The sequence below is a fragment of the Natator depressus genome, chromosome 1, assembly GCF_965152275.1.
Source record: "Natator depressus isolate rNatDep1 chromosome 1, rNatDep2.hap1, whole genome shotgun sequence".
NCBI lineage: Eukaryota > Metazoa > Chordata > Testudines > Cheloniidae > Natator > Natator depressus.
In genome coordinates, this window is record NC_134234.1 from 95,845,646 (window position 1) to 95,858,825 (window position 13,180).

At 42.5% G+C, this 13,180-nt stretch overlaps 1 protein-coding gene across 3 annotated transcripts in view; it reads left to right on the plus strand.

Annotated features, from left to right (window-relative positions):
• Positions 1-13,180, plus strand: part of DNAJC3 (DnaJ heat shock protein family (Hsp40) member C3) — a 71,521-nt gene that overhangs the window by 16,772 nt on the left and 41,569 nt on the right. For all 3 annotated transcript variants that reach the window (XM_074962688.1, XM_074962697.1, XM_074962707.1), the window contains exons 3-4: positions 426-550; positions 3,167-3,241. In XM_074962688.1, coding sequence (XP_074818789.1) covers positions 426-550; positions 3,167-3,241 — 200 coding nt within the window. The remainder of the gene's footprint in view (positions 1-425; positions 551-3,166; positions 3,242-13,180) is intronic.

Below are 13,180 nucleotides of genomic sequence, written 5' to 3' on the forward strand. Positions count from 1 at the left end.
GTCATCAGTGGAATGATGTGTATGGCTTCCTTATTTTGTGCATCTAGTATCAGATGTAGAGACCATGGCAAACAGTGAAAACATTAAATATGCATCCGAAAGTAGGCCTGCAATTTGAGATAAAAAGGGCTAGTATGTTTTAGCTTAACTCCACTGCAGAGCTGAAATATCCTTACACATTCACCTTCAAAACCCTTAGTAACATTGCTAATATTTATGTTCACATTCTATTTTCAATAATGTTAACACGAGCAAATTACATGTGATGTAAAATATTATTGTCTACAAGTGTTACTTTTGCTAATTGTTAAATATAATTGTCAAATTGCTTAAAATCAGGTAATGCTGCTCTTATTATGGTTGCAGCTTAACTGTACCCAAAATACATTGAGGCGGTGTTGTGATTATTTCTTCTTTGCTTGCAGAAGGGGACTCTGATAACTACATTGCCTATTATAGAAGAGCCACAGTGTATTTGGCCATGGGCAAATCTAAAGCTGCAATTCGTGATTTAAGTAAAGTGGTTGAACTAAAGCAGGATTTCACATCAGTAAGTAATGATTTTTCAGGATTCCTTCAGAGTAAAAGAAAATGGTGTACCTTTTTGTTTTCCTGTTTTGTTTAAAAGGCAGACTATTTTTTAGCTGGTGGTATAGTAAAAAAGAGAATTTAATACCCCATATTTCAGGAAGTTTAAGATTAGATACCACAAGATACTAGTGCATGTATGATATTGAACACTCTTACACTGGATGAGAGAGAGACTAGTCTTGTCTCACTTTAACTTCTAATTTTATACCTGGCCTACAGTAAAATGCCCAAATCCTCTGCTAGCATATCTCAGGGTTCGCAATGAATTATGAGTAAGGCTAAGTTTTATTCATGGGTATTTTTAGTAAAAGTCACGGACGGATCATGGGAAGTAAACAAAAATTCACAGCCTGTGACCTGTCTATGACTTTTTTACTGAAAATACCCGTGAATAAAACTTGGAGGCTGCCTGCGGGTGCTGGGGGGAGCGTTAGGGCTGGCAGGCTCCCTGCTTGACTCCACACCTTCCCTTCCAGCAGCAGCAGAGTTTGGGTGTGGGAGGGGGCTGGGGGTTGGGGCACGGGATGGGGTGAAATGGGCTCTGGGTGGCACTTACCCTGGGGGGGAGGGGTCCCCGGAAGTGGCGACATCCCCGTCGCTCAGCTGCTAGGTGGAGGCATGGCCAGGCAGCTCTGCACACTGTCTCTGCCTGCAGGCACCCTTCTGCAGTTCCCATTGGCTGTGGTTCCCAGCCAATAGGAGCTGCGAAGCCAGTGCTCCGGGCAGAGGCAGCCCACAGAGCTGCCTGGCCACGCCTCCGCCTAGCAGCTGAGTGAGGGGGATGTCGCCGCTTCCAGGGAGCACCACCAGGTAAGCGTTGCCCAGAGCCTGCCTCACCTTGTCCCATGCCCCAACTCCCTGCTCCCTCCCACACCCAAACTCTGTTGCTGGGGAGTGTGGGGGGCACGGGTGCATGGTGGCCCGAGACTGCCCCAGCAGCGGCTAGTGCGCCTGGAGCAGGGGCTGCCTGAGCTGTCCCTGAGCCAGCGCACTGGCTGCTGCAGAAGTCACGGAAAGTCATGGAAAGTCACAGAATCCATGACTTCCATGACGGACTCGCAGCCTTAACTACGAGTCATCTATAAGCAGTAACAGTGGTTGCCAAATCAAGAAATAAGTTACTTTTTAGGATTACCACCTACTTTACCAAAGCTCTTTCAGGCTAATTACTGGGAGATTTGTGACGCTGGAATTAGCCATTTGACCAGCCTCTCTACCTGCAACCCAATTTTTTGTTCTGAACTGCAGTTTATCTCCTCAAATTTTAAAAATAACTATTTGGAAGGATTGAGTCGCACACAGTTTGAAAGGTAAAGATTGACTATCTATTTCTCTTAACAAAAATGATAGTTTATATAATGTTTACAGTCTTGTTGTAGCCATGTTGGTCCCAGGATATTAGAGACACAAGATGGATGAGGTAATATATTTTATTGGACCAACTTCTGTTAGTGAAAGGGACAACTTTCGAGCTTTCTCAGACCTGAAGAGATTTATGTAAGTTACTCTGAGCTAAATACAAGGTGGAACAGATTTGTTATGTAGTTAAATCTGTTCCACCTTGTATTGAGCTGTCACACTTGGAGTACCTTTTCCTGACCTGAGGAAGAGCTCTGTGGAGCTTGAAAGCTTGTCTCTCTCTCACCAACAGAAATTGGTCCAATAAAAGATATGCCCCCCACTTTGTGTTTGTTTTTATATAATATTTGCTACTATGACAAATTTGTCAAGTTCTCTCCTTTAAGAGATGAAATAATTTTACAACAAGATGATGCCTTTTAAATGACGTTGTTCTAGTGAACAAATGGAAAGAGTTTCTGTTTTCCTCTCCTCCCCACCAGATTAAAACATTTGGTATAAGAACGGTCTTTAAAGTCCCAGGACTAGTTTAGCAATGTTACTATCAATAAATTGTCTTGTAGTCATTAGATTTTTATTTAACTAACTTATTTAAGAAAGGGGGACTGCAAGTCTTAATTAACATTAATAGCGCATCTAAATTAACTTGCATGAAAACTTTCTTATCCTGAATAATCAAAATTTCAGTTAAGATCCTTCCAAAATAATCTGCACTGACTTTTATAGTGACTTCTGCTAAAGAGTCTTCATTAAATTTTCAGGTTAATAGAAGTATTAACAATAAGGACTTCCATACCCTTTTGCTGCAATCTATTGAAAAGGCTGTGAATTAAGAAAATCAAAACAGCGTAGCAGTGTTGACTAGTTATCTTACAAGTTAAACCGTTGTTTTTCTTGGTGCAGTCCTCTGATGGAGGAGTTTGGGTGGTAATTGGAGCTACACCTACATTTGCAATGATGGGTAATTACTGATCTAAAACCCTGATGTAAAAGGCCATAATCATTTTTGCTAAAGCTGTTCTTGTAAGAACACAGTATAGAGAAGGGATGGAGTGAGCAGACAGCTTCATATCTGCTTTTGGTTCAGTTTGTTAAATGTGGATGGGGGCTGAAATTTTCCATTTTATTAAATTTGGGGAAATTGGGTTTTAATTTTTCTTTTTGGCTACAAATAAGAACCAAGTAAAGTACAAAACTGGTTACTGTTCCATTTCAGGCAAGATTACAGAGAGGCCATTTACTTCTTAAGCAAGGAAAATTTGATGAAGCAGAAGACGACTTCAAAAATGTGGTAAGTTGGAAGCATAGAAAACTACACCGTTGGCTTTAAATTCAGATTATAAGATTCAGGTATGGAATTTTCTCAACCTAAATCCATTGTCAACCACATACATATGTAGCTGAGTTGCAGACTGCTTTTTTTTTTTAAAGATGTTGCAGCAGAGCTGAGCTAGTTTGTATGAACAAACAATGGAAAAAGTAGTAATAGAATAATTGTAGCACCTTTTTAATGAAGCTCACAATACTTTAATTTTTCTGTTATAAAGAAACAGTTCAGTTGCAAATGCCACTGCATATAAGATGTTTTTCTAAACAATATAATGAAAATAAGGCTGCCTTTGTATGGTTAAGTTGATTTTATTCTGTCCCATTTTGTGTGTCACTTCAGTTATTTGACATGAGAACAATTGTGTAGTATAGCATTTTGAAAAATATTGTCAGGTTTAAACATGTTTACCCCTTCATCATTCCTTCTTGACATCCACACCAGGGAAAAATGTGTGCCCACAGAGAGGCAGGATAGTACAGACGTTACTGTGCTAGCCTGGGACTTGGAAGATCTAGGTTCAGTTTCTTGTCCACAGACTTCCGGTGTGACCTTTGCAAGTTACTCAGTGTTTCTGTGCCTCAGTTCTCCAGCTGTAAGATGACCTCCTTACCTCATATGGGTATTGTGAGGTGCTCAGATACTGCAGGAATGGGGGCCGTACAAGTACAGTAGAGGGTTTTTTTCCCCTAAAAACACGTTTGGTTTATTTTTTATCTTGTCAAGTAAAAGGTATTTATAAACCTTAAGCACACTTACAAAAAGTAAACTACTTAATCTCAAATTAACTGAACTTCCATTCTGATATAACATACTAGCCTCTTCCTTCTCTTCTTGTCACATCAGGCAGGTTAGGTCTAGGCCACTGAGCAAAATTCCAAAAGGTATGGGAATAGGCTGTGTTTGCTTTGCTTTTCTTTCTTACGTAGAGTTGTGTATTTTAATGATCAAGCACTTAAAGCTTTAAGGGATGGGCATTTTTTTATAAGACAAAGTAAAGAAACCCTATAAATGAGTGTAACTATATACTGTGGTTCCAGCTTTGTTCATGGAACGTGTGCATGTACAGAGATTTGATGTTTAATGGAGACCCTACCCATGAGTGCTTAAGACAAAAAACCTGGTGGTCATATTCAACAATCCTTTAATGGTATGGAAGAGAGGAGAGAGACTGGTTTTACTCTGGTTAGCTGAGTGTCTTGTCATTGTAATGGATTTTAATACTATCAGTGATTAATTACTGGTTTTGTGCATATGCCTGTGTGTGAAATTTAATGTTTCTCCAGACATTTGCTGCTAGCACCACATTTGGAAACTTTTTTTGTTTTTTGCCACTAAATCAGCAAAATAGTTTTTATTCCCAGCCAAGCTTCAGAGCTCTAGAAGAGCAACAGAACACAAAGCTTAACTTTACTTTTCAAATCCTGGCTAATATAAAGTTGTGTTTGGCTTAAACCTATTGAGTATCATATTAATAAAACTAAATGACTAGCAATTACTGCTGATATGATAGAGTGGACCATTATGCTGGAAAAGTACAGTAGTATCAAGCCTATTACAAACTAGTTATGAATATCTGTAGAAACCCATTTCAGTTAACTAAAACATCCCACCAGAATATGATCATCAAATAATTATGAAAATATACACGTTTTAAAATATTTGGGAAGCTTCAGACTCCTATGGTCTCTACAAGGTAGTTGTACTTGTTCTATTTCTTTAGTTCTATAAATAACACAAACACAATTGATTTGCTTATGTGCATATAATCACTTTTACTGTTCTCTGAATTTACTGTTAAAAGCACAAACTTCAGTTAAATATGACACAGTATGTTCCTGACTTTTTTTAACCTAACAAGCTGATAATTGTATAGGATAATTTAGAAGTGTTGCTTGAGTGAGTTTTAAGCTGTTTTTTAGCTGATGTTCTGTGTGTGTGGGAGGCTGGGAAAGGGGGGGGAATTACCTAGCTCTCTGAAGCTGGGGGGTTTAGACCACCCTGGTGGTTCTGCCAAACGTTCTGTGTAAACTATTTAGTTTTATTGTGTAGACCTATATAAACTAAGCTTCTCAGAAGATGAGGGAACACACTTATTAATACTATGCATTTTTTTTTCTGTTGGTTTGTTTGTTTAGGAGTTTGTATGGAATGTACTTAGATGGGATAGTCTTTCTGAATGACTTCCAAGACTTGTGTATGGTAATTCCACTTTATGACCAGGGGAATGGGGAATATCTGTTACATTCATTATTAGAGGGCTGTGAACCATAGCATTAAACCAGCTGCTGAGCAGCAGAAGAGTAACCAGTTGGACCTTGATGCTTCTGTTTGAAGGCGTCCTCTTGAATATGGATTGGTGCAGTCCAAGGGAACACAAAGGAGGACCTTGGGGTAACTTTTACAAAAGCATTTAAGTGACTTCGGCGCCTAAGTGATTTGTGTTGGAAAATTTTACCACTGGTCTCATCTGTCCTTTTCTCCCCCCCCCCCCCCCATTTCCTCCTTGGAAACAACCATTGGTTCACCTTCTAAAGCAAGATCCTTCCCCTTCCTTTAAACATCATGGGGAAGACCATATCCCTCAGTCAGAATGTCCTCTACAAGGGGACAGTCATCACAGAACTCGTGGCTCTGTGTCAGGAGTCATATACCATACGAAGGGCACCTTCTGACTTTCAGAAAAAGTTGCTTTGGCTTCCTTGCCTCATTCGGAAGCTGAGGGTGGGAAAAGTTTTGTCCTTATGCAACCAATGGTATTTTACCAGCAGGAGTGTTGTATGGAGGAATAGAATAGAATCCAAAACAAACCAACAAAATAGCAATGCAGGCTGCTCATTCCTCCCTTCCTTCCTTATAAAACAACTGTTGGCTCCTCCTGGGCAGCTCAGATCTCTCCTTTGGAAACTCACTAGTGTGTGATCATTAAATATTTATACCCATATTGGCACCTGGTAAAGCCTATTTTCTTGTGTAAGTGTAGGCAAGACAGAGCCACATGTTAACCCAGGAGCGGGCAAACTTTTTGGCCTGAGGGCCGCATTGGGTTTTGGAAATTGTATGGAGGGCTGGTTAGGGAAGGGTGTGCCTCCCCAAACAGCCAGGCGTGGCCTGGCCCCTGCCCCCTGTCCCCAACCTGCTTCTTACCCCCTGACGACCCCCCCCCCCCCGGACTCCTGCCCCATCCAACCCCCCTGTCCCCGACCGCCCTGGAACCCCCACCCCGACTGCCCCTCACCGCCCCATCCAACCCCCCTGGGACCCCCGCCCCATCCAACCACACCTTCTCCCTGACCACCCCTGGAACCCCTGCCCCTTGCTGCCCCATCCAACCTCCCCTCTCCTTCCTGGCTGTCCCCCCACCACCACCACCACTGGGGACCCCTGCCCCCATTCAACCCTCCTGTTCTTGACCCCGAACTCCCCTGCCCTCTATCCAACCCCTTCCCCCCCCCCCCCCCCCGGCTCCCTGCCCCCTTACCGCGCTGCCTGGAGCACTGGTGGCTGCCGGCGCAGCTGCACCAGGACAGGCAGCCGTGCCGTGCTGCACAGAGTACCGGATCAGGCCAGGCTCTGCCGCTGCGCTGCCTCAGGAGCTTGCAGCCCTGCTGCATAGAGCATTGCGCTGGCCGGGGGTAGAGGGAACACCGGGGGAGGGGCCGGGGACTGGGAGCTCAGGGGCCTGGCAGGAGGGTCCCGTGGGCTGGATGTGGCCCGCAGGCCTTAGTTTGCCCACCTCTTGTGTTAACCAGAGGTCCCTAGTTAGCTCTAGAGAATTATTGTTCAGTGGAAGGCTATTCTGTCTCTTTGTACAGCTCCAAGGTGTTGAATAGTCAGTAGGGTTCCTCAGATGCTTCATGTCTAATGTTTCCTTAGCAGACACACAGTGAAAGTCACTAGGAAAAGAGTTGGAGGATATGTCAGCACCCTCTTCTGGGCCCTGATCCAGCACTGCACTTAGTCAAGCATGTGATTAATTGTATTGATATAAATGGGAATATTGATGTGTTAAGTGGTTTGCAGGATCAGGGCCTCTCTGAAAAAGGGAGGCTTCATTAAATCACATGGTACCTTTCTCCATGTGTCTTTCAGCCGCCCCGGAAGAATACTCTGGCACTAGTGTGAAGAAAGTCTCTCCAAAAGCAGATGGATGATATGTGACAGATATCAAGTTTGCTGCACCTGAGCCACGCAAAAAACTACTGCAAAGGGCCTTGCTGACAGACTTGTTTAAACTGCTTCCAGTTGTGGACATTTCATTGCACTGCAATGAATATGTTGTGAATAGAGATGCTCTGTATCTCTTAGAGATGGATTTATGGGTTTTTTTGAGCGTGGAGGAATTATAGATATTTAAAAGCCATATATTGAAGATTCTTATAGTTCCACTAGGTGTCAGCAAAGACTAACCAACTTTGAACGTTGTGTGCTTACAAATTATTTTTATATTTTCCCAATTTAGCTCAGGCTTCAGTTATAAATGTTGCAGTATTTATTCATGGTCATCCAGTGTGTGTGTAGGTCTATTTTAGTTGTGGATGAAGGAAACCGTCCTCTTCTAGTCAAATACAAACTCTAACACCATTATTTCAGGCAGCATTAGAGCAGAGGTACCCAAAGTGCTATCTTCTCTTTCTCAGTCTCTGAGAGGTGCACCCCATGTTGATATTAGACTAGGTCCCCAAATTATTTGCTCTCATAGAATCATAGAATCATAGAATATCAGGGTTGGAAGGGACCCCAGAAGGTCATCTAGTCCAACCCCCTGCTCGAAGCAGGACCAATTCCCAGTTAAATCATCCCAGCCAGGGCTTTGTCAAGCCTGACCTTAAAAACCTCTAAGGAAGGAGATTCTACCACCTCCCTAGGTAACGCATTCCAGTGTTTCACCACCCTCTTAGTGAAAAAGTTTTTCCTAATATCCAATCTAAACCTCCCCCATTGCAACTTGAGACCATTACTCCTCGTTCTGTCATCTGCTACCATTGAGAACAGTCTAGAGCCATCCTCTTTGGAACCCCCTTTCAGGTAGTTGAAAGCAGCTATCAAATCCCCCCTCATTCTTCTCTTCTGCAGACTAAACAATCCCAAGCTCTGTAGTAAGAGTGGTAGCAGCAAATAGAGAAGGCAATCTAATGCGCAATTTTTGGGGAGAGCCATTTTCCCCTCACTTTAATAATCTAGCATTATTGTAAATATCATAGATGGGAAATGGGGAAGGGAATTTAATTAAGTTGTGTGTATCCCCCTGCCAGTTCAGGACTTTCCCTTGGAGTATATTCTAGTGTGTTTCATAATTTTTAGTAACTCAAACAGTGGGGTTTCTTCCACTTTCCTTGAGACTGTTTCACAGCCTAACAGATCTCCCTGTTAGATGAGTTTTCCTTCCATCCCCCTGATACTCAGCCTGCATTTTTGTTTGCTCAATGTCATTCCATTACTCCTTGGACCTGTCAGAAACCGTTCCTCTCTCTGTGCTTGGCAGCCTGTTGCTGCCTCTACTAGGCACACTGCCGTCTGTCTCTGTGCAGTTGTACAGTATGGAGGCTCTCTCACCCTGACTGTGTCCCTCCTTTTTAACGTTCACAAATGCCTTCCTCTGTCTACAGTGTCACTGTAAGCCACACAATGCAATCTAATCCATCCACCTTCTCTTTAGTGACTTAAACACCTCTGTATTTATAACTCTCTTCCAATAAGGATCCCAGATCCCAACCCACTTAGGTATGAGAGATCCTCCCTCACCCTACCATTCTCTAGGTACAAGCCATACCTACTTCCCTATAGCTAGGTAGACAGGCTATGGTATTACCTGTTCCACACAGAGGAATTGACCTGTACATTCAATATGCTGCTTTAATTGTTAATTTCAGACATGTGGAAAGCAGTTGCAGTACTTGCAGTCATATATCTATGAGGTTGGATTATAGTCTGGCCAGGTGCAGAAGCATAGCAAAGTTCGTGAGTGAAACCCGAACTTTGGATTTTTTTGACTCTTCAACATTTTGTGCTCTAATCAAACTTTGTGTATATATAATATTTAGGCTTGGCAGAATTTTATTTTTATTTTTTATAATTTTGACAGATGTTTAAAACATTTGTTCCATTTTTACTGTTCGTTTTTTTTTTTTAATTTTTGCAATTGTGAGAAATTTATGGTGGGGGGGTCAGGTAATGGTTGTGTATCAGAAGAATTATTTAATGATGGTAGATTTTGAGATTCCAAAAGTGTAAAACTTTATAACCGTTAAAACACAACTTGTCAAAATACACAAATTAAACATCCTTAGGTCAAACTCTAAGTTCTCAAGCAGATTTCTTACTTTGCCTATCAGTAAATTTTGATTATTATCAATGGAAATATTTTTTCATCAATTTGCATATGTGGTGGAATTGATGTTTATTGATATTTCCCAATAAAATCAAATCGTCCCAAGCTGCCTAATATTACTTTCTCTCTCTCTCACACTCAGACACACACACACACGTTAAAAACTTTACTAAGGTTGCAAAGTCAAGCATACAAAAGTTAGGAAATACCAGAATTAAGGTTGCCTGTGCAACTTTCAATTTGGCCCTTTATGCATATGCATTATGATATAATTAAAGACTGTAAGATCACATGCTATTTTTTATAGAATCCCTGCCTCATTCAGCACACAAGATGGATCACGTGCACTGAATGAGCAGCTGTATAATATTTTGTTTCTTCCTCATAGTTCAGTGGGTGGCCCCAGGCATTATTTACTGCATATTGTTCAAACCCTCCTCCAAATACACAATTATTAGTTTACCCATGGGCTTGTCTATGGTGCTTATCAGTGTAATGTCAGGTGCTTCACAAATATTGGACTTATTTACAAAACCCCTGTGAGGTGAGGGGGAGTGGTATTACCCCCATTTTACAGATGTGGAAACTGATGCACAGAGATTAATGGGTATTTAATTTTGGAGGCCCAATTTGAGATGCTTAGGACCTGGTTTTTTCAGAGTACTCGGCATTCTATAGCACTTCATGTATTCAGGCACAGCTTCCATTGACTTCAGTTGCAGTTGTGAGTACTCAGTAGTACTACTGCACATTGGGCCCCAGGATCCCAAGTCAGGCACCCAGAAAATGAGGAACACACAATTAGGGATTAGCTGTGAAAAGTCTGGGTTGTGTGACTTAACTAGCATCATGTGGAAACCCAGACACAGTCAGGGATAGGATCCAGTTCTCCAGGGCATCATTAAACTGTCTTAACCCTGAGACCATCCTTCCTCTTCTTGCAATCCCCTGCCTCGTTCAATATATGCCTTCCAACTTAAGGCACCCTTTATTCTGGCATTTCCTAACTTTTGAGTGCTTGACTTTGCAACTTTAATAATGTTCTTTTAACATAGGTTTTTGGGTGTAATTTTCTACCTTTTTTAAAAAAGCAAACTGAAATAAACCTAATTCCATCCTGTCGTTTCATATTGAGACTGACATGGGTCATTAGCAGGGCTGGACCCTTTAGGTCCACCACACCAAACCTCTGCTGCTTAAGCTAATGGAGTAACTGATAGCAGTAGTAGGTTGTTATCCTCTTTGTGGTGCAGGAGTAGAGTGGGATGGGAGACTTCACTGGTGGGTTTCACAGATAGTTGCTGAAGGCAAAGGGATGGTGAAAGTCAAGAATCTTGAGTTCCATTTGAGGCTCTGGAGAGTCTGCCTGTTCTTCTGCCCCATCCCCTCTGACCTATCAGTGTCCCAGTACTGTCTCTTCCTCACCTCTGGCTTCTCGCCCCAGTCTCTTTGTGCAGCAAGTCCTAGTCTCGCTCCTTCAGACTCCCTGTCCCTGACTACTCATCTAGTCTTTGTCACTCGCCTTGGCCACAAGTCATGCCCCTCCCTGCTATGCCCAGGTTTCCTGTCCCCATGAGTTCCCAGTTCCAATCTTTCTTCCTAGGTTACTCATCCAGTCTTCAGGTCTTATCTCCCCACCACACCGCCCCCACACTTCGTTCCTTAACTCAGTCTCTTTGCCCAGCCAGTCCCAGTTCTTCCTCCACATTCTGCCTCCTCATCAGATCTGCCTCCTCTCTCTTCCCACCTCTTACTAGTTCTCATTCCCAGTCTCCTTTCCCAGTCAGCCAATATTAGCTTTCTCTGCTGTTGTTCTGATCTCATTCCCCTCATAGTTCCCCAGACCACCACCACCTACTGGCTCCCAGTAGATTTCCCACTGCCCAAGCTTCTTGTCCCAATCCACTTCCCCACATCCCTTCCCCCTGGCAGGTTTTATCCCCTCTGCTTTCAGATAAGATGGCTTCCTTTTTCATGCTATGTGGGTCCAGGACGGGGATCTTTGAGGAACCACAGGAGAGGCAGTTCAGGCACCTGGACCTGGCATGATTCACAGCAGCTCAGAGCTGCAATTGCTTCAGACATAGGCTGAGCAGGGAAATTCCTCCTCAGCCTGTGTTTGAAGCATGCTCAGCGTGGATGGAATTTTCAGGGACTTTATTTGCTAAAAATCTAAGACATCTGTACTGAGTGTGTGCGAATTTGACTTCTCTCCCCGCTCATCCCCAAGAGGCTTATCACTTGGTCAAATTTGGGCAGATTTTCATGGGGAAGGCAAAAGACACATTCCTGACAAAGGCTGCCCCCAGCCAAATTTCAGGTATCTACTCCAGAGCATAGGGGTGCTAAACTCTTCAAAGAAAAAATTGCCAATTCTTTTTGACATGAGCAAACAATGTATTTTTCTCTACCTTGATCTTGGAAAGGGCTGAACTGTTCTGACTAAAATTTTCCACAGAAATCAACCTGAGGCAGATGCCTAGCATGGAAAATCTCAGCCCAAGTGGTTAAAGTTTAGCAAAAGTATACGGAACTGAAAACAGGGTGTTATAATGGGAATCACTGGGCAACGTTAATAGGTAGAGTGGTAACATTTCCTACTTCAGCTACTGTAATGGAGTTTTGGGATTTAGAGAATTTTTTTGTGTAGCACCATGAAAGCTATAGTGGCATAGCTTTGCCGAATAAATAACACAATCCTAACCCAAATAATTTATAATTCCAAGGAGCAAGTGGATTCTACACAGTGCAATAAATGGTTGAATTGGCTCCGAGTGACACATGATCACCTTATGCACTGGGCTTGCTTAGTTGAACTAAAGAACAAATGGTTTCCATGTAGTTTATTTCTAAAATCATTCTAGTGTATTTGTGCTGCTTTAGTTTTGTGGCACTGCTAACATACTAATTAAACTGTAATAAGTGATATCTTGATTACCTACATTATCCTATGAAGGTAATAGAATCATGAAAATGTAGTGTTGGAAGGGACCTTGACAGGTCATCAAGTCCAGGCCCCAGCACTGGAGGCCAGACCAAGTCAATCTAGACCATCCCTGACAGGTTTTTGTTCAAACTATTCTTAAAAATCTCCAGTGATGGTGTGACACGGAGGCCCAGTGGTGGTTCATGACTCTGTCAGCGACTCTTGTCATGCTTGACATGCTCATTACACCTAACACACTTGTCATGAGATATACCCAAATGGTGGCATGGAAAACTAATAACTCACTGATCTTTAATATTCCTGCATGATGTATGTGTGGGGTGTGTAGACCAAGTTATGGATTTGTGCTAGAATTTTATGTTCTTAAAATGTGTTTGGCACATTCATAAGCCCAGTCTGCTCTAGATAAAGGAATGTGTATTTGCTTGTCTGACCAGCATGGTCATTAGACAGAGAGAATGAAGGTACACTTACATGCAAGGTAAAAAAGCCATCAGGAGAGCAACCCCGGGGGAAGATGACCACTTAAGTCTTTCCCCACTTAACAAATGGGGGATGGAGACTGCATTACCAGGAAGTCTTCCTGCCTCTTAAAGCAGGGTCCATGTACTTGGGGAAGATATAA